The following is a 23,285-nucleotide window of genomic DNA, read 5'->3' as shown; positions in this document are numbered from 1 at the left end:
GAGAAGAATTACTAGAATATTCTTTAATGTTAAGTTAAAAAGAAACCCATATATTGTTTCAATTTCATCACCAACTCCTCCTCTTGTGGAAATGCATTTGTGGTAGGTAGTTTGAAAAGAAATTGGGGATCCAAGAAAAGATATCTAAGATTAGTATGTGCATCTTAGTATCTGATACAAACACTTACTACTATGCCATAAAGAAAAATCAAGCACAGTTTATTTCCCACAATTAAAACCCTAGAGAAAACATATTGCAATTTTAGATCTTTCCAAATCAAATAGTTTCAATAGTATGCATATAGATTCACCATTATAGAATAATTAAATAGAAAGAATCAGACAGAAAATAAGAGCACATGAGTTTACGTGGAAAAAATCCTTTCGAGTATAAAAACCCACACTCCAAAATCAAAGAGCCATTATACTATTCAACAATAGAGAATATAGTTACAATAAAATTGAGGAACATAACACATATAAAATGTACTCCTTTCTCATAGAGTTCCTCTAGCAACACTTGTATTTATAGGCCTTACAATGCAAAAAATAATATCTTCTCAAATGTGTCCATATTCAACATATCTTCAAATGCATCCACATTCAATGCATCTTCAAATGTGTCCACATTCAATGTATCTTCAACATGTAACAAGAAACTCCTTTTTTGCAATACTCTTGCATAAACATTAATTTCCAAACTTAAAACTCTTAAGTGGACACCTACTTAAAACTTTAGGAAATAGATCATTCTATAATACTTATAAAAACTTTTTTTTCTATATTTATTGATTTAGTGGTTTATTGGTCATTAGTTAATATTTTAATAATAGTGTGGCTATAATTATATTTTAAAAAATTTAGTTTATTAGTTATAAGTATAATTACTTTTTAATTTTTTAATTTAGAAATATTAATTTTGATGTGTTTATTTTAATATTGATATTATTTTAAGATAATGTTTTTCATACATGTTTATTGTAATTTTTATGGATAGTAATTTTGATATCTTGAAATCAATATCAAATTCAATTTTGATAACAACTCCAAGCTTAATATCTTAAAATTGAAAGTAATTTTAATTTTGGTATCAATTTCAATTTCAATTTTAAAGATATAAGTTTTGATATATTAATTTCCATCTTGATTATGAAGATATAAGTTTTAATAAATCAATTTCAATTTTGATATTCAATTTACAGTCCAATTTAAATTTTGTTGTCAATTTTAATTTCAAATTTGATAATTTTATTCCAGACATCAATTAAATATGTATAATTTTGATATTCTTTTTTTTTTTTTTTCCTTCATTGCTTTCATTAATGTCCACTCATTACCTAGTTTTCATGTTTCCTACTCATAAAGTATTTTAACTTACTAAAATTTACTTGTTTTGATGTTCACTTATAGTCATGTGCCCTTTTCTTATAATGTATTTATTTGAATGATGTAAATATAGACTCCATTATGATATTTTATATTTTATTTGTATGAAAATTAAATTTATTACATGTTATTTGAATTTTAATTATGATCATCATACTCTAAAAGACTTTGATTGACATGTTTATTATTAATAATTTATCATTTATTTGATTTTCATACATTTGTAGCATACATAAGTTACACAAATCTATTCTATCTATTACTCTCCCTCTTCCTCTATCTTTATTTCTACTTTCATCTACTCCAAACTAACCATCTCTAACAATTGACACGAACATGACGCATTGCATCCCTTGTTAAATATGCACCATATCAAATAAATAATACCCAAAATTCAAAAGTTGAAACACCTTAATACCAACATAACTGACCCATACAAAATTGTCTTCATCCCTTTCTCAATCTCAATAAACACTCCAAACTTTGTTGGTGATACGTTTTTTTAAAGGTATTTACAAAAATGGTTACATCCATATGAACTTGATTGATGCTTACAAGACATTTCATGACAAAGCACATCCTATCGTTGTAGTGCAGGCTCTTAAAAACATAACGCTTTTGTTTTGATATACCAAACTCTTCGTAAATCCAACATTAAACCCATTCCACTGTATAAAACAATTCCAACCAAACTTAAAAAAGTAAGCATTGTCAAGTACATAAGAACGAGCATCGTTGATTTCTGCAATACGATGAACGTCAAAAACAGGGAAAAATCGATTCAATTGTGAAAATAGATTGTTATTGATTGTGATCTATAGCAAGCATTTAAATAAAAAAGAGTGGTTATAATGGTGAAATCCCCCAACAGTTATCCGATCGTTATCTTGATGATGAGAATTGTGAGCGCCATTTTGTTGGCCCTCACCATCGTAGCCATGGTGATTGATCCTATTAAAATTCATGGACCTCACAACAAGAACCTATTCAGTTTCATCTATGCATTCAGGTGATCATTTTTTAATAGTTACACTTCATCCCTTATGACTTTTTTTATTGGGTGATAGAAAGAAATATGAGTTGGGTATATGGTGGGTGCAGGTATCTGGTGGCAGGAAGAGCTGGAGGTGTCTTGTATACTGTTTTGCAAATCGGCCGGCAATCTATTTCATTCATGAATATTTTTGTAGAATAGGTGTTAGGGAAGCATACCAGTAGTCGTTATAGCTAACTTCGTGTACCACAGATCTTAAATACTACATCAGATTGAGCTGTTCTTTGTGGATTAGACTGTGTGAGAATTTTTGTATTGACGTTTCGGATCACACTCCGTGATCCATCATCAGGATAGAAGAAAGCTAAAAAGATAAGATGGGTAAAAGTACAAAGCTGTGTCACACTTTTATAAAGGAAATTACTAATGTCGATTCAACTTTTTAAATTGAATCAAAAGAAAGTGAATTATATGTTTTGAATTTTGAAATGATGTAAATTAATAAAATGTATTATTTTTTGTTTATTTTTTGTTTGAAATTTACTAAAAATTTAGAAAATTATTTGAATATTTTTTTTTTATAAAGTAAACAGTATAATTTTTTTTGATGAATAGGCCTTCTCTATTAATTAAAAATATTAAAGTACATATTCACAAAAAAAGGTTGGGGGATACAAGATCACTCCGCGAAAGTCACACCAGCAACGTCCGGAATTAAAAAACGAAGCTATTCATCAAAAAACTTCCTCAAGCAGCCAAAGCAGAGGTAGCTGAAGGAGGAGGATCAGGATTATCTTTCTTGCTCCATACATCAGTGGGGTCAGGAGTTGGGTCCGACACAGACCACCCATTTTCAGGATCTTTGTCAATTTCTCCTTCCTCCCACCTGGGAGGTGAAATTGCCAAAGCCAGACGAGGAAAATTGGAAGGGGTGGCAGAAGGCCACCCAGAGCCATCACCAGTATGAGGAGAAAAAGTCATAGGAGCAGCAGAAGGCCACCCCGAGGCAGAGCCATGACGCGGAGGAGAAGCCGAGCGATGCCTCCATGCATCCTCACTCCCACCAGAGGAGCGGTGAGGAGCCTGGGAACGCGAGGTCTGAGAGTGGCAGGTAGAGGAACTATGACCACAGGGCGGAGTGCAGTTGACAGAGACAGAATTCGACGACACTTTGGCAACGACACACGGGGCGTTACCCCAATGCTGGAGGAGCTCCTGTAGGTGGCCCACCTCAAGAGCCACTTTGTCAACTTGTACCTGAATCTGCATTAATAGATTATTACAAATGCAAACTTTAGCATAAAGTGAGACATTAATATCCAAAAAGTTGTGAGTAAAAAGAACTGTGTTTCTATCCTTCCAAAGAGTGAATAGGATCTCCATTCTGAAAGCATGCCATATTTGGGAAAATTTGAAGGGGATTCTAGGCGAATCGCCCAGAAGAGCCATATGCCAAGAAAAGGACTCTGGCAGAAAAGATCGAAAGAAATCATGAATCCAGCTCCAGTATTGTTGAGCTCTTCTACAGAACCAAAAAATGTGCATAAAAGTTTCTGGGTGACCACAAAAAGGGCACCAGGGATCAGGAACCCCCAAATGCTTAAGTCTGGAACCCAAAGGCAACCCTTGAAAAAGCACACACCAAGCAAAGTGTGCAATCTTGGGTTTAGTGGTGGCGGACCAGACAACAAGAAACCTGAATCTCTAGGAAGTTTGAGAAGACTGCAAGTGCCACTGCTGGTTGAGGATATGGACCATAGGCAATTGAGGAACCAGCCAGAGATAACCCATTTTGGCTTTGTAGCTGGTGAAAGGAGTCCAAGGATACCACTTCCAATCTTTCCACCAAGGTCTGACAGACTGAATGCCAAACTTATGTAACAAATGTGAGGGTAAGGTCGAGACCAGAAGGTCATAAGTCTATTGATCTAGTCGAGAAAGATGAAACTGGACTTGAAAGTCCTCCCATGACTGGAGGCTAATAGAAGCTCTGGAAAACGGAACCTTAGGTGTTCTAATAACGTGCTTGTGAAAACGTAGAGCACTAACACCCTAGATTTTGGCCAGTGGTAACCCTTGCACTTGGAAAAGAGGTGACCACCAAAGGTTGTGTTGATTCATGGATATCCCATCATGAAAACCATCACCCACCCATCAAAGCCAAGGCTTGATAGCTTCCCAAGCACGCCAGATGCTTTTAACCACAAAAGTACCTTGGATCTGAACGAGGTCTTTTATAATGAGTAGGGTTTGAAAACCAATCCCCTTCCAAGTCGGCCTATTGGCAGGAAATCCTGAAGAAATGCAATGCCGAAGAAGGATTTTCGAGGCCTCGTCGCCAGATAAGGATCTGATAATCCATTTAGCACATAGGACAAGCCCTTGTTTCTGGGTAGAAATAAGGTTGAGCCCTCCAGACTCCTTGGGAAGACAACAATACTCCCAAGCGACCTTATGGAAGCCTTGATGGTCAGACCCAGATGCCTAAAGAAAAGCCCGCATAAGTCTTTCCAACTTCATGTAAGAGGCCTTGGAAGGATCCCAACATGAGGAATAATAGACATGGGTGGCAACCAACACCTTAGAACAAATTTGGGATTTACCAGTTAGAGAGAGAGGCTTAGTAATCTAGTAGGCCAATTTTTTCTCAATCCTAGCTAAAACAACATTCCATAGATCCACAAGTGAAGCTTGAAAGGAAAAGGGAATGCCCAGAAAGCCAAAAGTTTTGCCATGATGAATCCATTTTCAGTCATATTGAAGAATCCAAGGCAGGGCGGGAAGAAAATATTTCCTATAACATTACGTCTTGTGTCATTGAATGGCCGAACCAAAAGCCAAGAAAAAGGTGTTCAAACATTGAAGAGCGGCCTGCACATTGTCTTCTTCCTCAATGAGAGTGAGGAAGGAATCATCTGCAAAATGGCCATTAACAAGTTGAGAAGGTGACTGAGGCAGGGAGATACCACAGAAACACCCAGCAGAGATAGCATTAGCAAGTAACTAACCAAACCCTTCCACCACAAGAACATATAAAGCATGAGCTAGAGGACATCCCTGGCGAATGGATCTTAAAAGGCCAAAAGTCTCAGACTACCGACCATTAATGGTGATACATGCTGAGGCATCTGCGAATAACATCTGGACAGACTAAATGAATCTAGGACCGAAGCCAAGGGCTTTGAGCATAGCCAAGATAAATGGTCACTTAATGCGATCATACGCCTTAGCAAAGTCAATCTTAAGAAAGATTGCCTGCTATTTAGAGCATTTGGCCTAGTCCATCCCTTCCCAAACAACAATAATATTGTCCAAAATAAACCTAGACTTGATAAATCCATTCTGCTCCGGACGAACAACAAGAGGCAGGAGATGACGAATCTTGAGAGCCAAGGCTTTGGCAATGATCTTGTACGAGACATTGAGCAAGGTAATAGGCCTCCAATTGCAAATGTCCTCTGGATCCCCAGTCTTAGGGATAAACTTGATGTTACCTCGATTAATCATTTTTCCTACAGATTGGGAATGAAAAGCTTCCAGATAGACCTTATGGAGGTCAGGACCAACACAAGGCCAAAAAGCTTTGCAGAATTCGTAGGGTAAGCCATCACACCCAGGGGCTTTATCATCTTCCATAGAAAAAACAGCTTCTTTAAGATCATCAATGGTCAGTAAAAGATCACAAAAGGCCTGCTGACACTCAGAAAGTCATTTGGGAACAACAACTAAGCAATCTTGCAAAGCTTGGGCTCTGACCAGTGAGTCTCCCCGCGTTGTGAACACCTTCTCATAATGACAGACAAAAGCTTGTAGAATATCAGGAAGCTCAGTGAGAAGAGCTTGCCCCTCATTGATTGTCTTGATCCCTACAGAAGTATGACGAGCATGCAAAGCTAAGGAAAATTCCTTGGAGGCCCTATCGCCCACCTTGAGCAAGTGTAACCTGGCTTTGATTTGGGCTCCTCTGATAGAATGGCTATCTGCAACTTATTTCTGATGGCGGAGCTAGGCTAAACGAAGTTGCAGGTTAGAATCAAAATGATTCAAGGCTAGAGCTTCTATGGCAGCACATAGATCTTTAGTAGTCACGTCATATGACCACCTGTGGTACATGGCAAGCTGTCTACCATAAATACGTAGAAACCTCACATAGTGGGTAGTGGTGTCATGCCACCACGCAATCCAACCAGTGTGATGATGAGGTGTTGGCTCTAAATTCCAAACCCTTTGAATGTGGGCCATCATGGTTTGATGATGCAGGAGAGACGTGTTGAGGTAGAACTGTGTTTTGGAAGGACGTTGCCTAGTTGGCTACCATTCAATGCTAAACTTTATGGGGAACTGATCGGACAATGTCACATCAACAAGAGGAGTGACGAGAAGATCTTGATCTTCAGAAAAAGAAAAAAATATTGCGTAGTTATCATAGCACGATCAAGCCTTTTAAGAATTCTGTCAAAGCCAGCTCTAAAATTAGACCAAGTGTGCCAGACCCCACCAGGGCGGCAACAGTTGGTGTTGGGGTCGAAAAGACCCAACCTATTATGCATATAGTACTAGGCTTCCCACTCACTAGCTATCCAACAGAAACGCAAAATTTTGTCCTTATCGGTCGCCACCTCAACCATATTGAAGTCCCCACACATGACCCAAGTTGCAGGTGGTAGATTGTCAGCAATCCATTGCCAAATGTATGATCTATCAACCGCATCATTGGGAGCATAAACATGAATGATACCAACATAATGATTACCAATTGACAACAAAACCCAGATGATGCACTACATGGGATCAAAACCACGAGAAATAACTACAGAGAGCCAACGAGCTGAAATGAGTGTAGCAACTCCACCTCGACCAACTTCATGCTGGGAAGCAAAAAAAAGGCTATCTGGCCAAATAACACGACATGCAAGATTGAGCATGAAACCAATAATTTTGACTTCCTGGAGGTAGAGAACATCCAGGCCTACAACACGTTGACAACCATCTCAAACAGAATACTTTCTAGTGAGGTCTGTGAGACCTTGAACATTCCATGAGATGTAATTCATGAGAAAACTTGCATATTTTCCTCGTCCCCAAGAGAGAAAAAGTTATTGCACAAAAAATCTGAATCCTCACCGAAGATTACGTGTCATTTCTCTGAACCACCATCTGCAATCTCAACATGGCCATAAGGGTTGCAAGAGCGGTGCAGAGACTGTGGAGCAGAAATCGCAGACGTAGCCTGAGGAGTGTGTACCCAAGCTGGTCGAGCGGTACCCTCAGAAGAGTCCTTCCCTTGCTGGTCAGGGTTTGAAACCGAAGTAGAAACCGCCTAGGTAGACGATGTCTGCGTAGGAGGTTTTGTCGTCGGGCTGAGAACTAGAATCGACGAGAGTCTTTTGGGCCGAAGCCGTAGAGTTTTTGCCTTTGCGAACTACAGTCGTCCATTCATCCTTCTTAGCTCCCTCCATAGGTCGAGAACCAGACTCCTTAATAGGGGGTTTTATTTTTGAAATAGCCAAGGGACAATCCCTGATCTTGTGTTCTGTCGACTGGCACCAATAACAAGTGTTGGGAAGGTTCAAATAAAGCACCTTCTGGGTGAAGGTATTGCCTCCCACTTAGATATCAACAGTTTCTTTCAAGTCGTGTGAAAGGTCGACCTCAACGCAAACCCTCTTTTGAGGGCGAGCATTAAAAAATTGGTCTGGCTCAAGGCAAACAACTTTGCCAACAGACTGAGTAATGATTTGCATGAAAGGCCAACAAGGCAAAGGAAGACCAAACTCAACCTAGATCAAAACCCGTAATTTTTTGTCATCTAAGATAGAAAAGTTGTGAGACCAACATTGAAAAACCAGGAGGGAAGACCGAATGGTCCATGATCCATGGGAGAGGATAGCCTCAACATGGGAAGGGTTTGAAAGGCGAAATAAAAAGAAACCCTTCGTGAGAATTTGGACGCCATCGAGTTGGACTCCATGAGGAGACTAAGCTTTGGCGACCCAATCACGAAGCATGCTTTCAGGAGGGATCCTACCCATAAAATATCCTATCAAAGTGCATTTTTCAAGCCACTCATAGGCATTATCAAAATCTTCAACAGGAAGTACAACATCACGCGAGGACATACCTCTTGAAACACTTTCAGAAGAAATTTGTGAGGGTGCTTGTTCTGAGGTGCCATGAGGGTCTGTCGCAGCAACTCCAACAGCAACATCAACTGCTGGGCTAAAGTTGGCCGGATCCATAATAAACGCAAAAATTCCGCAGTAAATGCGGTCTGAAGAAAACAATACGTAATATGACCTCAAACCCTGGCAGAGCTCATTTCCTCACCATCCAAGAGATCCTAAACACTATAATTTAGTTGTTGATAAATTGTTGAAATTGAAGTTACACAAGGCATCACACTTTATATAGTAAATTTTACTTTTTTTTCTTCAATTTTTTTGTGTATATTCATAACTTCAAACTTTAGTGCATGGATGCATTTTTTACTATTTTTTATAAATTTATATTTTTCAATAAATTTGAAAAGTTGTATGTATTAAAATATAACTTTCCATTTGGCGCCACCTTTTTTCTTAATTATTTATCCAAATTAGAAAATAATTATATCTTTTTGACATAGATTCTTTTCTCTAGTGTATCATATTTGTTTCAAAAAAATTTAAATAAATTTTAGTATTTTTCTTTAACATGATAATCAACCTTATATTTTAGTGTTGATGACCTACTTTCAATAAAAATAAATATAAAATATAAAAACTAATTAAAATATTAAAAGATATATATTTTGAAAAAACCACTTATAGATCTATAAAAGGGTATTTTAACATTTCAAATAAATATTATTTATAAGAGTAGGAGTTGTTGAAACATTGAGTTTTTAAAAAAAATAAAAAAATTGGTAATTAGACCCAAAGTGGTATAAAACATAAATTTAGTAGACACGTCCAATTGGAAAAAGTTGTGGCCCATATATATCTTAGCTATAATGAATCTATATAGACCATATATGTTTGACTAAAATTAATTTTTAGGTTAGAATTACTTATATTCACTTGTACTGATAAGTTGGCCTGAAACATGACATAGTTTTGTACTTTTATCCAGATGATAAGTTGCAGACTTGGACTAGCTTAAAATTAGAGGGCTAGGGGTAGGGAATGTAAGGGGAGAGGTTGACACATGGGTCAAAGTGAAGAGGACAAGGAAATTCATCAAAAAAATTACAATTAAACAAGAATAAGAGGGGGAGGAGCAACAAATTTAAATAAAATATATAAAAGAGAAATATAAAATAACTTGAAACGATAGCAACAAGGAAATAAAAGAAATCAAGCCATAAATACCATAACAAGGAGAAAAATACAAAATAAAAATAAAAACTTTATAGTAAATTATAATAAAGTAAAGAAAAACATAGAAAAGCAACAAATAATACAAAATCAAGAGAAAATAAATAAAGATAAAAATGTCAAAATATTGAGAAACAAGCCAAAACAAGGAGCTAATTAAAATAAATTAACATTCAATAAAGTTAAAACTGTGTGTGTGTGTGTCACACACACACATGCACACACAAACAATCAAGAGGAGAAAAAAAAAGATAAAAATGCTAAAATAATAGAAACAAGTCAAAACAAAGAGCTAAATAAAATAAATTAATATTCAATATAATTAAAATTGTGTGTGTACATACATACATACATGTGTATGTATGTATACATATACATATACATGGAAAAAAATACAAAAACAAGTTCAAGAGAGAAAATAAGGAATAAAAGAAAAAAAAAAACAAATATAGAAAAGCAATAAAGAGAAAATACAAATTAAATTAAAAAAATGAAGAACACTAACAATTAAATAAAAACTAAGAAATAAACACGGGGTAAAAATGAAAAAAGAAAAAGAAAGAAAATAGTTACACTTCAGTTTCATCTATGCATTCAGGTGATCATTTTTTAATAGTTACACTTCATCCCTTATGACTTTTTTTATTGGGTGATAGAAAGAAATATGAGCTGGGTATATGGTGGGTGCAGGTATCTGGTGGCAGGAAGAGCTGGAGGTGTCTTGTATACTGTTTTGCAAATGGGCCGGCAATCTATTTCATTCGTGAATATTTTTGTAGAATAGGTGTTAGGGAAGCATACCAGTAGTCGTTATAGCTAACTTCATGTACCACAGATCTTAAATACTACATCAGATTGAGTTGTTCTTTGTGGATTAGACTGTGTGAGAATTTTTGTATTGACGTTTCGGATCACACTCCATGATCCATCATCAGGATAGAAGAAAGCTAAAAAGATAAGATGGGTAAAAGTACAAAGCTGTGTCACACTTTTATAAAGGAAATGACTAATGTCGATTCAACTTTTTAAATTGAATCAAAAGAAAGTGAATTATATGTTTTGAATTTTGAAATGATGTAAATTAATAAAATGTATTATTTTTTGTTTATTTTTTGTTTGAAATTTACTAAAAATTTAGAAAATTATTTGAATATTTTTTTTTATAAAGTAAACAGTATAATTTTTTTGATGAATAGGCCTTCTCTATTAATTAAAAATATTAAAGTACATATTCACAAAAAAAGGCTGGGGGATACAAGATCACTCCGCGAGAGTCACACCAGCAACGTCCGGAATTAAAAAACGAAGCTATTCATCAAAAAACTTCCTCAAGCAGCCAAAGCAGAGGTAGCTAAAGGAGGAGGATCAGGATTATCTTTCTTGCTCCATACATCAGTGGGGTCAGGAGTCGAGTTCGACACAGACCACGCATCTTCAAGATCTTTGTCAATTTCTCCTTCCTCCCGCCTAGGAGGTGAAATTGCCAAAGCTAGATGAGGAAAATTGGAAGGGGTGGCAGAAGGCCACCCAGAGCCATCACCAGTATGAGGAGAAAAAGTCATAGGAGCAGCAGAAGGCCACCCTGAGGCAGAGCCATGATGCGGAGGAGAAGTCGAGTGATGCCTCCATGCATCGTCACTCCCACCAGAGGAGCGGTGAGGAGCCTGGGAACACGAGGTCTGAGAGTGGCATGTATAGGAACTATGACCACAGGGCGGAGTGCGGTCGACAGAGACAGAATCCGGTGACACTTTGGCAACCGCACAAGGGGCATTACCCCAATGCTGGAGGAGCTCCTGTAGGTGGCCCACCTCTAGAGCCACTTTGTCAACTTGTACCTGAATCTGCATTAATAGATTATTACAAATGCAAACTTTAGCATAAAGTGAGACATTAATATCCAGAAAGTTGTGAGTAAAAAGAACTGTGTTTCTATCCTTCCAAAGAGTGAATAGGATCTCCATTCTGAAAGCATGCCATATTTGGGAAAATTTGAAGGGGATTCTAGGCGAATCGCCCATAAGAGCCATATGCCAAGAAAAGGACTCAGGCCGAAAAGACCGAAAGAAATCATGAATCTAGCTCCAGTATTGTTGAGCTCTTCTACAGAACCAAAAAATGTGCATAAAAGTTTCTGGGTGACCACAAAAAGGGCACCGGGGATCAGGAACCCCCAAATGCTTAAGTCTAGAACCCAAAGGCAACCCTTGAAAAAGCACACACCAAGCAAAGTGTGCAATCTTGGGTTTAGTGGTAGCGGACCAGACAACAAGAAACCTAAATCTCCAGGAAGTCTAAGAAGACTGCAAGTGCCACTGCTGGTTGAGGATATGGACCATAGGCAATTGACGAACCAGCTAGAGATAACCCATTTTGGGTTTGTAGCTGGTGAAAGGAGTCCAAGGATACCACTTATAATCTTTCCACCAAGGTCTGACAGACTGAATGCCAAACTTATGTAACAAATGTGAGGGTAAGGCCGAGACTAGAAGGTCATAAGTTTGTCGATCTGGTCGAGATAGATGAAACTGGACTTGAAAGTCCTCCCATGACCGGAGGCTAATAGAAGCTCTGGAAAACAGAACCCTAGGTGTTCTAATAACGTGTTTGTGAAAACGTAGAGCACTAACACCCTAGATTTTGGCTAGTGGTAACCCTTGCACCTGGAAAAGAGGTGACCACCAAAGGTTGTGTTGATTCATGGATATCCCGTCATGAAAACCATCACCCACCCATCAAAGCCAAGGCTTGATAGCTTCCCAAGCACGCCAGATGCTTTTAACCACAAAAGTACCTTGGATTTGAATGGGGTCTTTTATAATGAGTAGGGTCTGAAAACCAATCCCCTTCCAAGTCAGCCTGTTGGTAGGAAATCCTGAAGAAATGCAATGCCGAAGAAGGATTTTCCATGCCTCATCGCCAGATAAGGATCTGATAATCCATTTAGCACATAGGACAAGCCCTTGTTTCCGGGTAGAAATAAGGCTGAGCCCTCCAGACTCCTTGGGAAGACAACAATACTCCCAAGTGACCTTGTGGAAGCCTTGATGGTCAGACCCAGATGCCTAAAGAAAAGCCCGCATAAGTCTTTCCAACTTCATGTAAGAGGCCTTAGAAGGAGCCCAACATGAGGAATAATAGACATGGGTGGCAGCCAACACCTTAGAACACATTTGGAATTTACCAGTTAGAGAAAGAGGCTTAGTAATCTAGTAGGCCAATTTTTTCTCAATCCTAGCTAAAACAACATTCCAAAGATCCATAAGTGAAGGTTGAAAGGAAAAAGGGAATGCCCAGAAAGCCAAAAATTTTGCTACGATGAATCCATTTTCAGTCATATTGAAGAATCCAAGGCGGGGCGGGAAGAAAAGATTTCCTATAACATTACGTCTTGTGTCATTGAATGGCTGAACCAAAAGCCAAGAAAAAGGTGTTCAAACATTGAAGAGCGACCTGCACATTGTCTTCTTCCTCAATGAGAGTGAGGAAGGAATCATCTGCAAAATGGCCATTAACAAGTTGAGAAGGTGACTGAGGCAGGGAGATACCACAGAAACGCCCAGCAGAGATAGCATTAGCACGTAAGTAACCAAACCCTTCCACCACAAGAACATATAAAGCATGAGCTAGAGGACATCCCTGGCGAATGGATCTTAAAAGGCCAAAAGTCTCAGACTACCGACCATTAATGGTGATACAGGTTGAGGCATCTGCGAATAACATCTGGACAGACTAAATGAATCTAGGACTGAAGCCAAGGGCTTTGAGCATAGCCAAGATAAATGGTCACTTAATGCGATCATACGCCTTAGCAAAGTCAATCTTAAGAAAGATTGCTTGCTGTTTAGAGAATTTGGCCTAGTCCATCCCTTCCCAAACAACAATAATATTGTCCAATATAAACCTAGACTTGATAAATCCATTCTACTCCGGACGAACAACAAGAGGCAGGAGATGATGAATCTTGAGAGCCAAGGATTTGGCAATGATCTTGTACGAGACATTGAGCAAGGTAATAGGCCTCCAATTGCAAATGTCCTCTGGATCCCCAGTCTTAGGGATAAACTTGATGTTACCTCGGTTAATCATTTTTCCTACAGATTGGGAATGAAAAGCTTCCAGATAGACCTTATGGAGGTCAGGACCAACACAAGGCCAAAGAGCTTTGTAGAATTCATAGGGTAAGCCATCACACCCAAGGGCTTTATCATCTGCCATTGAAAAAACAGCTTCCTTAAGATCATCAATGGTCAGTAAGAGATCACAGAAGGCCTGCTGACACTCAGAAAGTCATTTGGGAACAACAGCTAAGCAATCTTGCAAAGCTTGGGCTCTGACCAGTGAGTCTCCCTGTGCTGTGAACACCTTCTCATAATGACAGACAAAAGCTTGTAGAATATTAGGCAACTCGGTGAGAAGAGCTTGCCCCTCATTGATTGTCTTGATCCCTACAGAAGTATGACGAGCATGCAAAGCTAAGGAAAATTCCTTGGAGGCCCTATTGCCCACCTTGAGCCAATGTAACCTAGCTTTGATTTGGGCTCCTCTGGTAGAATGGCTATCTGCAACTTATTTCTGATGGCGGAGCTAGGCTAAACGAAGTTGTAGGTTAGAATCAAAATGATTCAAGGCTAGAGCTTCTATGGCAACGCAAAGATCTTTGGTAGTCACGTCATATGACCACCTATGGTACATGGCAAGCTGTCTACCATAAATGCGTAGAAACCTCACATAGCGGGTAGTGGTGTCATGCCCCCACGCAATCCAACCAGTGTGATGATGAGGCCTTGGCTCTAAATTCCAAACCCTTTGAATGTGGGCCATCATGGTTTGATGATGCAGGAGAGACGTGTTGAGGTAGAACTGTGTTTTGGAAGGACGTTGCCTAGTTGGCTGCCATTCAATGCTAAACTTTATGGGGAACTAATCGGACAATGTCACATCAATAAGAGGAGTGACGAGAAGATCTTGATCTTCAGAAAAAGAAAAAAATAGTGCGTAGTTATCATAGCACGATCAAGCCTTTTAAGAATTCTGTCAAAGCCAGCTCTAAAATTAGACCAAGTGTGCCAGAGCCCACTAGGGCGGCAATAGTTGGTGTTGGGGTTGAAAAGACCCAACCTATTACGCATATATTACTAGGCTTCCCACTCACTAGCTGTCCAACAGAATTGCAAAATTTTGTCCTTATCGGTCGCCACCTCAACCATATTGCAGGTGGTAGATTGTCAGCAATCTATTGCCAAATGTATGATCTATCAACCGCATCATTAGGAGCATAAACATGAATGATACCAACATAATGATTACCATTTGACAACAAAACCCAGACGACGCACTGCATGGGATCAAAACCGCGAGAAATAACTACAGAGAGCCAATGAGCTGAAATGAGTGTAGCAACTCCACCTCGACCAACTTCATGCTGGGAAGCAAAAAAAAGGCTATCTGGCCAAATAACACGACATGCAAGATTGAGCATGAAACCAATAATTTTGACTTCCTGGAGGTAGAGAACATCCAGGCCTACAACACGTTGACGAGCATCTCGAACATAATACTTTCTAGTGAGGTCTGTGAGACCTCGAACATTCCATGAGATGTAATTCATGAGAAAACTTGCATATCTTCCTCGTCCCCAAGAGAGAAAAAGTTATTGCACAAAAAATTTGAATCCTCACTGAAGATTACTCGTCGTTTCTCTGAACCACCATCTACAATCTCAACACGGCCATAAGGGTTGCGAGAGCGGTGCAGAGACTATGGAGCAGAAATCGCAGACGTAACCTGAGGAGTGCATGCCCAAGGTGGTCGAGTGGTACCCTCAGAAGAGTCCTTTCCCTGCTGGTTAGGGTTTGAAACCGAAGGGTAGATGATGTCTGCGTAGGAGGTTCCACCGTCGGGCTGAGAACTAGAACCGACGGGAGTCATTTGGGCCGAAGCCGTAGAGTTTTTGCCTTTGCGAACTACAGTCGTCCATTCATCCTTCTTAGCTCCCTCCATAGGTCGAGAACCAGACTCCTTAATAGGGGGTTTTATTTTTGAAATAGCCAAGGGACAATCCTTGATCTTGTGTTCTGTCGACTAGCATCGATAACAAGTGTTGGGAAGGTTCAAATAAAGCACCTTCTGGGTGAAGGTATTGCCTCCCACTTAGATATCAACAGTTTCTTTCAAGTCGTTTGAAAGGTCGACCTCAACGCAAACCCTCTTTTGAGGGCGAGCATTAAAAAATTGGTCTGGCTCAAGGCAAACAACTTTGCCAACAGACTGAGTAATGATTTGCATGAAAGGCCAACAAGGCAAAGGAAGACCAAACTCAACCTAGATCAAAACCCGTAATTTTTTGTCATCTAAGATAGAAAAGTTGTGAGACCAACATTGAAAAACCAGGAGGGAAGACCGAATGGTCCATGATCCATGGGAGAGGATAGCCTCAACATGGGAAGGGTTTGAAAGGCGAAATAAAAAGAAACCCTTCGTGAGAATTTGGACGCCATCGAGTTGGACTCCATGAGGAGACTAAGCTTTGGCGACCCAATCACGAAGCATGCTTTCAGGAGGGATCCTACCCATAAAATATCCTATCAAAGTGCATTTTTCAAGCCACTCATAGGCATTATCAAAATCTTCAACAAGAAGTACAACATCACGTGAGGACATACCTCTTGAAACACTTTCAGAAGAAATTTGTGAGGGTGCTTGTTCTAAGGTGCCATGAGGGTCTGTCGCAGCAACTCCAACAGCAACATCAACTGCTGGGCTAAAGTTGGCCGGATCCATAATAAACGCAAAAATTCCGCAGTAAATGCGGTCTGAAGAAAACAATACGTAATATGACCTCAAACCCTGGCAGAGCTCATTTCCTCACCATCCAAGAGATCCTAAACACTATAATTTAGTTGTTGATAAATTGTTGAAATTGAAGTTACACAAGGCATCACACTTTATATAGTAAATTTTACTTTTTTTTCTTCAATTTTTTTGTGTATATTCATAACTTCAAACTTTAGTGCATGGATGCATTTTTTACTATTTTTTATAAATTTATATTTTTCAATAAATTTGAAAAGTTGTATGTATTAAAATATAACTTTCCATTTGGCGCCACCTTTTTTCTTAATTATTTATCCAAATTAGAAAATAATTATATCTTCTTGACATAGATTCTTTTCTCTAGTGTATCATATTTGTTTCAAAAAAATTTAAATAAATTTTAGTATTTTTCCTTAACAGGATAATCAACCTTATATTTTAGTGTTGATGACCTACTTTCAATAAAAATAAATATAAAATATAAAAACTAATTAAAAATATTAAAAGATATATATTTTGAAAAAACCACTTATAGATCTATAAAAGGGTATTTTAATATTTCAAATAAATATTATTTATAAGAGTAGGAGTTGTTGAAACATTGAGTTTTTAAAAAAAATAAAAAAATTGGTAATTAGACCCAAAGTGGTATAAAACATAAATTTAGTAGACACGTCCAATTGGAAAAAGTTGTGGCTCATATATATCTTAGCTATAATGAATCTATATAGACCATATATGTTTGACTAAAATTAATTTTTAGGTTAGAATTACTTATATTCACTTGTACTGATAAGTTGGCCTGAAACATGACATAGTTTTGTACTTTTATCCAGATGATAAGTTGCAGACTTGGACTAGCTTAAAATTAGAGGGCTAGGGATAGGGAATGTAAGGGGAGAGGTTGACACATGGTTCAAAGTGAAGAGGACAAGGAAATTCATCAAAAAAATTACAATTAAAACAAGAATAAAAGGGGGAGGAGCAACAAATTTAAATAAAATATATAAAAGAGAAATATAAAATAACTTGAAACGATAGCAACAAGGAAATAATAGAAATCAAGCCATAAATACCATAACAAGGAGAAAAATACAAAATAAAAATAAAAACTTTATAGTAAATTATAATAAAGTAAAGAACATAGAAAAACAACAAATAATACAAAATCAAGAGAAAATAAATAAAGATAAAAATGTCAAAATACTGAGAAACAAGCCAAAACAAGGAGCTAATTAAAATAAATTAACATTCAATAAAGTTAAAACTGTGTGTGTGTGTCACACACACACACACGCACACAAACAATCAAGAGGAGAAAAATAAAGATAAAAATGCCAAAATAATAGAAACAAGTCAAAACAAAGAGCTAAATAAAATAAATTAATATTCAATATAATTAAAATTGTGTGTGTACATACATACATACATACATGTGTATGTATGTATACATATACATATACATGGAAAAAAATACAAAAACAAGTTCAAGAGAGAAAATAAGGAATAAAAGAAAAAAAACAAATATAGAAAAGCAATAAAGAGAAAATACAAATTAAATTCAAAAAATGAAGAACACTAACAATTAAATAAAAACTAAGAAATAAACACGGGGTAAAAATGAAAAAAGAAAAAGAAAGAAAATAAATAACAGGATATCACTAAAAAAGTTAGGGACAAATACAATTAACTCAAGGATGATAGTTAAGGGGGTGAGAATTTTGAAGATGATAATAAAGGATGTACATCAGATTTCAACGGGTAGTAACAACACATGTTGCGGGATGTGTTATGTGCGCAAGGGTCAAAAAGTAATACACACACACACACACACACACACACACACAATTAACTCAAGGATGATAGTTAAGGGGGTGGCGATTTTTAAGGATGACAACAAAGGATGTACATTAGATTTCGATTGGTAGTAACAACGCATGTTGTGGGATCCGTTATGTGTGCAAGGGTCAACAAGTACACATTTCAAAGTGTCACCCATTAACCGTGCACCATACACATATACACACAATTAACTCAAGGATGATAGTTAAGGGGGTGGTGATTTTTAAGGATGATAGTAAAGGATGTACATCAAATTTCGATGGGTAGTAACAATGCATGTTGTGGGATCCATTATGTGTGCAAGGGTAAAAAAGCACACATTTCAAAGTGTCACACAATAATCGTGCACTTAAAATTTCCAATACTTATGGATAAATGTCCTAGTAGTCATGCACAAATGGACCAATTATGGTCCAAAAAAGTTAAAAAGTGAGTGACTATTGGTACATGTAAAACCTATTAATGAACTTTTCGTTATCATTTTTTTGGTTCCTTTTAGGTTAGTAATTGGGAATTTGGGTGCATAAGGAGTGCATGATTACTGGAACTATAATGACTATTGGTTCTCTTCTCCTAATATTATCATTAATCAAAAATATAATCTACAAAAAAACCTCTATCCATTGTGAATGGCAATTTAAATATAGATGGACCTCTCTCTCTCTCTCTCTCTATATATATATATATATAAACTCTATCTATATCTATACTAATAATAGACAAATTAAAATATGGATGGATATAAAGCACAAGAATAGGGGAGATGGAAAAGTAATTTTTGTATAGATGTGATTGCAGGCGATTGGGTATTTGTTGGTGTCAAGCGCCTCAAAGGGCTTTGTTGTTGCGTTCGATCTCAATAGAGATTATATATACAACAATTTATAACATTTCATGTTTACATTCAAAACAAATCCAATAATAGTCAAATATCAAACCATTGTACTCATAGTGAGTGATTAGATTAGTAAACTTCTAGGGATAAATCATTGATGCAATTTAACATGTAATTTATGCAAATTACTATTCACTAAGTCACAAATACCACTTTATAGTCATACAAGTATTAATCTCCCAAAGGTGATAATGTGTTATCAAAAAATAAGAATCTAGGTGCAACATTAGGATAATTTCATCCTAGTTACACTAGTCAAAGAAATCACACTCAAGATTGGCTATTGGCTTCTAAACACTCATATAGTCAAAATAGAGTATATGATACATACTAAGCCCACACCTTAGCTATGAGCTTTGAAATAAAATTTTAATTTTTAACATACTACTAATACTAACAAGGAGCGATCCATTCCTAATGTCACCCTAGACCTCATTGATGTATGGGTCAAATTGGATGACCGAGATCCCCCTTCACCTCCGACTAGTGTTGCTTTTGTTGCGTAAGTGGTTTTATTGTTATTTTTGTTATCTTTCTTTCCAAGCATTGCTTATGTGAATTTCAGTAGTGACCTTGTGTCCTACTATATTTTTTTGTAAATATGCATATATTTTTAAATTAATAAAAACTAATGAACATATTCATAAAAAAAACTCTTTCTTAGTCTCCCATTATGTTCATCATGTTTTCTCTTTATTCTAAATAATTGGTGTTAGAAGAAAACACTAAAAGAATACTTCTATTTAAATATTAGTACATAGATAATCATTAATTTGACTACATCTTTGAATCATTAAATTAGGTATATATTACTTTTTGGGAGGATTTAAGTACCTTAATGATGCATTATATTAAAAAAATATAGAGGAATTTACATTACAAAATAACATTTATTACAATCATATTTGTGCTAGGAATAAGGTGTCTTAACCTTTGATAATTCTTAGGATGTATTTATTTATTGGTCCATATGTAATTATTTGTGTATCTAATGATGCCATTTTGTGGGTTCCATTTTTTGAAGTTAACTCAAGTCAATGATAGATTCGAAAATGGAAAGCTACTATGAAAAGTGTGAGTTGTGCATCTAGGCACCTTGCATACAAAGTGGAGATTGTATGCATCTAGGAACTTTGCATGTTCGATTTTGCATGTGCACGTTCGTTATAAGTTGATCTACATGTGTGCATGCACTTTGCATGTTGCATGCAAGGAGGCATCATGCATGTAATGTAGAGTTTTACATACATGCGGTGTTGGAAATGATGCCATGTGGCTTTTTCTAGGCATCCACTTTAGAAGCTTCCTTATTTGTATTTTTAAACTCTATAAATATAGGTGTTAGGATTGGAGTTGATTATGAGATTATTTATAAGTATTGTTTGTTGGTCTATAATCATACTTAGGTGCTTAGGTAAATGCCTAGGTGTCATCTTGCTTATGTGGCAAGGTAAATAGGGTGATAGATAAGACCTTTCCTATATATGTACCTCCTTCCTATGTTTTTTATCATTCAATTGTGTATCAATCTTATCTTTTACTTTGTATTTCTCCCATTTATCATTATTTCTTTAAGAACTCTCACGCAATCTTATTCAAAAACAACATCAGTAATTATTTATCATTATTTCATGGCAGCGAGGTAGCTGGCCGATGCAAAATTGTCTCATCTCTTCCTCGATCTCAATAAACACTCCAAAAGTTGTCATGGTACGTTTGTTTTAATACTCCAACGCTTCATAAGTCCAGTATTATACCTATTCCACTGTATTAAACAATTTCAACTAAACTTAAAATAGTAAGCATTATCAAGTACATACGGCCGAACATCGTTGGTTTCTGCAAACACGATAAACGTCAAAACCAGGAAAAATCAATTTAATTGTGAAAACATGGCGATAGAAAATAGACCCTGTAATAGATAGATAAATTGTGAAACAACTCATTTGATTGTCTATACGCTGAGAAGAGCAGGCATTTAAACAAAACAAAAAAAGAGTGGTCAGAATGGTGAAATCCCCCAACAGTTATCCGATCGTTATCTTGATGATGAGAATTGTGAGCACCATTTTGCTTGCCCTGACCATCGTAGCCATGGTGACTGATCCTATTAAAATTCTTGGACACAAGGACACAGGGACACAACAAGAACACAAGAAGAACCCCTTCAGTTTCATCTATGCATTCAGGCGATCATTTTTTAATAGTTAAAACCTTCAATCCATATTTTTTTTTTCAAGTTTTTTTGGGTCACAGAGAAAAATCTGAGTTGGGTATATGGTGGGGTGCAGGTACTTGGTAGCAGGAAGCGCTGTAGGTGTCTTGTATAATGTTTTGCAGATGGGTCCGGCAATCTATCTCATTCTTACCAGAAAATTATTGTTGTCTTACCCTTTCGAATTGTATTTTGACATCCTTGCAGATCAGGTATGTGTTTTTCTTCCTTCCTTCTTTCAAACATGAATAGATGTCAGTATTATCATTAGATATGAGACATTTATCTATTTTCAATAATAATATAATATCAATATCTATCGGTATGTTTTAGATTCAGATAACCACTAAATCACATAATTTAGATGTGATTGCAGGTGATTGGATATTTGTTGGTGTCAATCGCTTCGGCGGCCTTTGCTGTTGCCTTGGAACTCAGAGGAGAGCATGACCACTTTTTCCATGGTGGTGAAGTTCTTCCGAGTTATTTGAAGGAAGCTGAGTTCTCAGCAGTGCTGGCTCTTATTGCTACTCTTCCAATGATCGTAACTTCTATGCTTTCAGCCTATGTTCTCTTCAAAACCTAGATATCAATCCTATTTTTGTCAATCATTTATAGATTATATCGTTTATCATTCATATAAGAATAGCCAGTTGAATTGTTCAATAATGGAACAATTTGCTGACTTAAAGTAAACATATAAGAAATAACGTACCAGTTGATTACATATATGTCTGGATAACACAGACTTGTCTGTCATGGAAGGATCATCAGTTAATCCTTTATCCATGTAACCCTCACCTGATGTTCTTTCTTAGTTGCTCCTATTCAATGTTTATTGGAGCCACCAAAATTTGTACTAGAACCAGAAAAAGTTAAAGGATTTTCTGATACATTAATTATTACGATGGGATGAACAAAATTGTGAAAAAACTTGTGCTTTCAAAAATATAAATGTTTTCTTTCATGACGCTTCACTTTCCTAGGGGAAGCTCATGGAATTTTGTCTGCCCAATTTTGATCTAAGTTCTCTGTTTTGAATGCGTACATGGAATACCAAAATGTATTTCTAAATTGCTATATACTATATGTGTTTACGAAGACACTGAATTAATTATAGAGAGATGGAGAGATAGAGAGTTTTATTGTTTTTAAATATAATCTTGTTATTACCTCAGAGGTGTCTATAGTGGCAGCATGGGATTTGTGTACATTTTAATCCCCAAGTTTTAAGTTAACATCCATGTTGGTGTAGAAATTGAAAGATAATGAACATTAATTGATACAATTAATTATTTGCTTATGGTTGATTATAGATTTCAATTATGAGAATGTAAATCTATATATACAACAAAATGTAAAAGAATGAATGCAATGAAAAAATTTAAGTTTGTTATATTTCTTCTATTGTGCATTCTGTAGTTATTCAATTTTATTATTGCATTAGGACAGCTGATAGGTGTTTCAGAAGTCTAAATCAGAGTCAGCAGTTGGAGTGCAAGAATTGTTTTGCTGCTGTTTATAGAGAGAAAAAGGTTAACACAGGAGTTTCTAGAAGATCGTTGATGTTTGTCGCTGCCCAAGGAGAGAAGGCATTGTGTAAAAAACCAAAAAAATGCTGGTAAAAGAAAAATGAGAGTCACCAAGAAAGAGTTTTGCCAATAAGTGAATAGGAGGTCTTGAAGAGCAGGTTGCATGAATTCAAAGGAAGGACGCTCCCTAAAGATCTTATTGCCGGAAGGAGACTGCAGTTGTATGATGGAGGAGATTGTTGTAAGTTGTGGT

General features: G+C 36.8%; 1 protein-coding gene across 1 annotated transcript; it reads left to right on the top strand.

Annotated features, from left to right (window-relative positions):
• The first annotated feature begins 21,379 nt into the window (after window positions 1-21,379).
• LOC131069346 (CASP-like protein 4D1) lies at window positions 21,380-22,500 on the top strand. The gene is made up of 3 exons (XM_059212015.1): window positions 21,380-21,474; window positions 21,577-21,712; window positions 21,877-22,500. Exons 1-3 carry the CDS (start codon window positions 21,380-21,382, stop codon window positions 22,084-22,086), a joined length of 441 nt encoding a protein of 146 aa, XP_059067998.1. The 3' UTR covers window positions 22,087-22,500.
• The last annotated feature ends 785 nt before the right edge of the window (window positions 22,501-23,285 follow it).

Source organism: Cryptomeria japonica, chromosome 10 (genome assembly GCF_030272615.1).
Source record: "Cryptomeria japonica chromosome 10, Sugi_1.0, whole genome shotgun sequence".
NCBI classification, from domain to species: Eukaryota; Viridiplantae; Streptophyta; class Pinopsida; order Cupressales; family Cupressaceae; genus Cryptomeria; species Cryptomeria japonica.
The sequence above is the reverse complement of the archived record's forward strand: the minus strand, read 5'-3'. Positions and strand labels throughout refer to the sequence as shown.

Excerpts from the sequence above, each read along its gene's own strand:
- LOC131069346 (XM_059212015.1), top strand. The coding sequence starts at position 21,380 with ATGGTGACTGATCCTATTAAAATTCTTGGACACAAGGACACAGGGACA. Across the intron at positions 21,475-21,576 it reads AGTTTCATCTATGCATTCAG|GTACTTGGTAGCAGGAAGCG; the intron begins GCGATCATTTTT and ends GGTGGGGTGCAG. Across the intron at positions 21,713-21,876 it reads TTGACATCCTTGCAGATCAG|GTGATTGGATATTTGTTGGT; the intron begins GTATGTGTTTTT and ends ATGTGATTGCAG.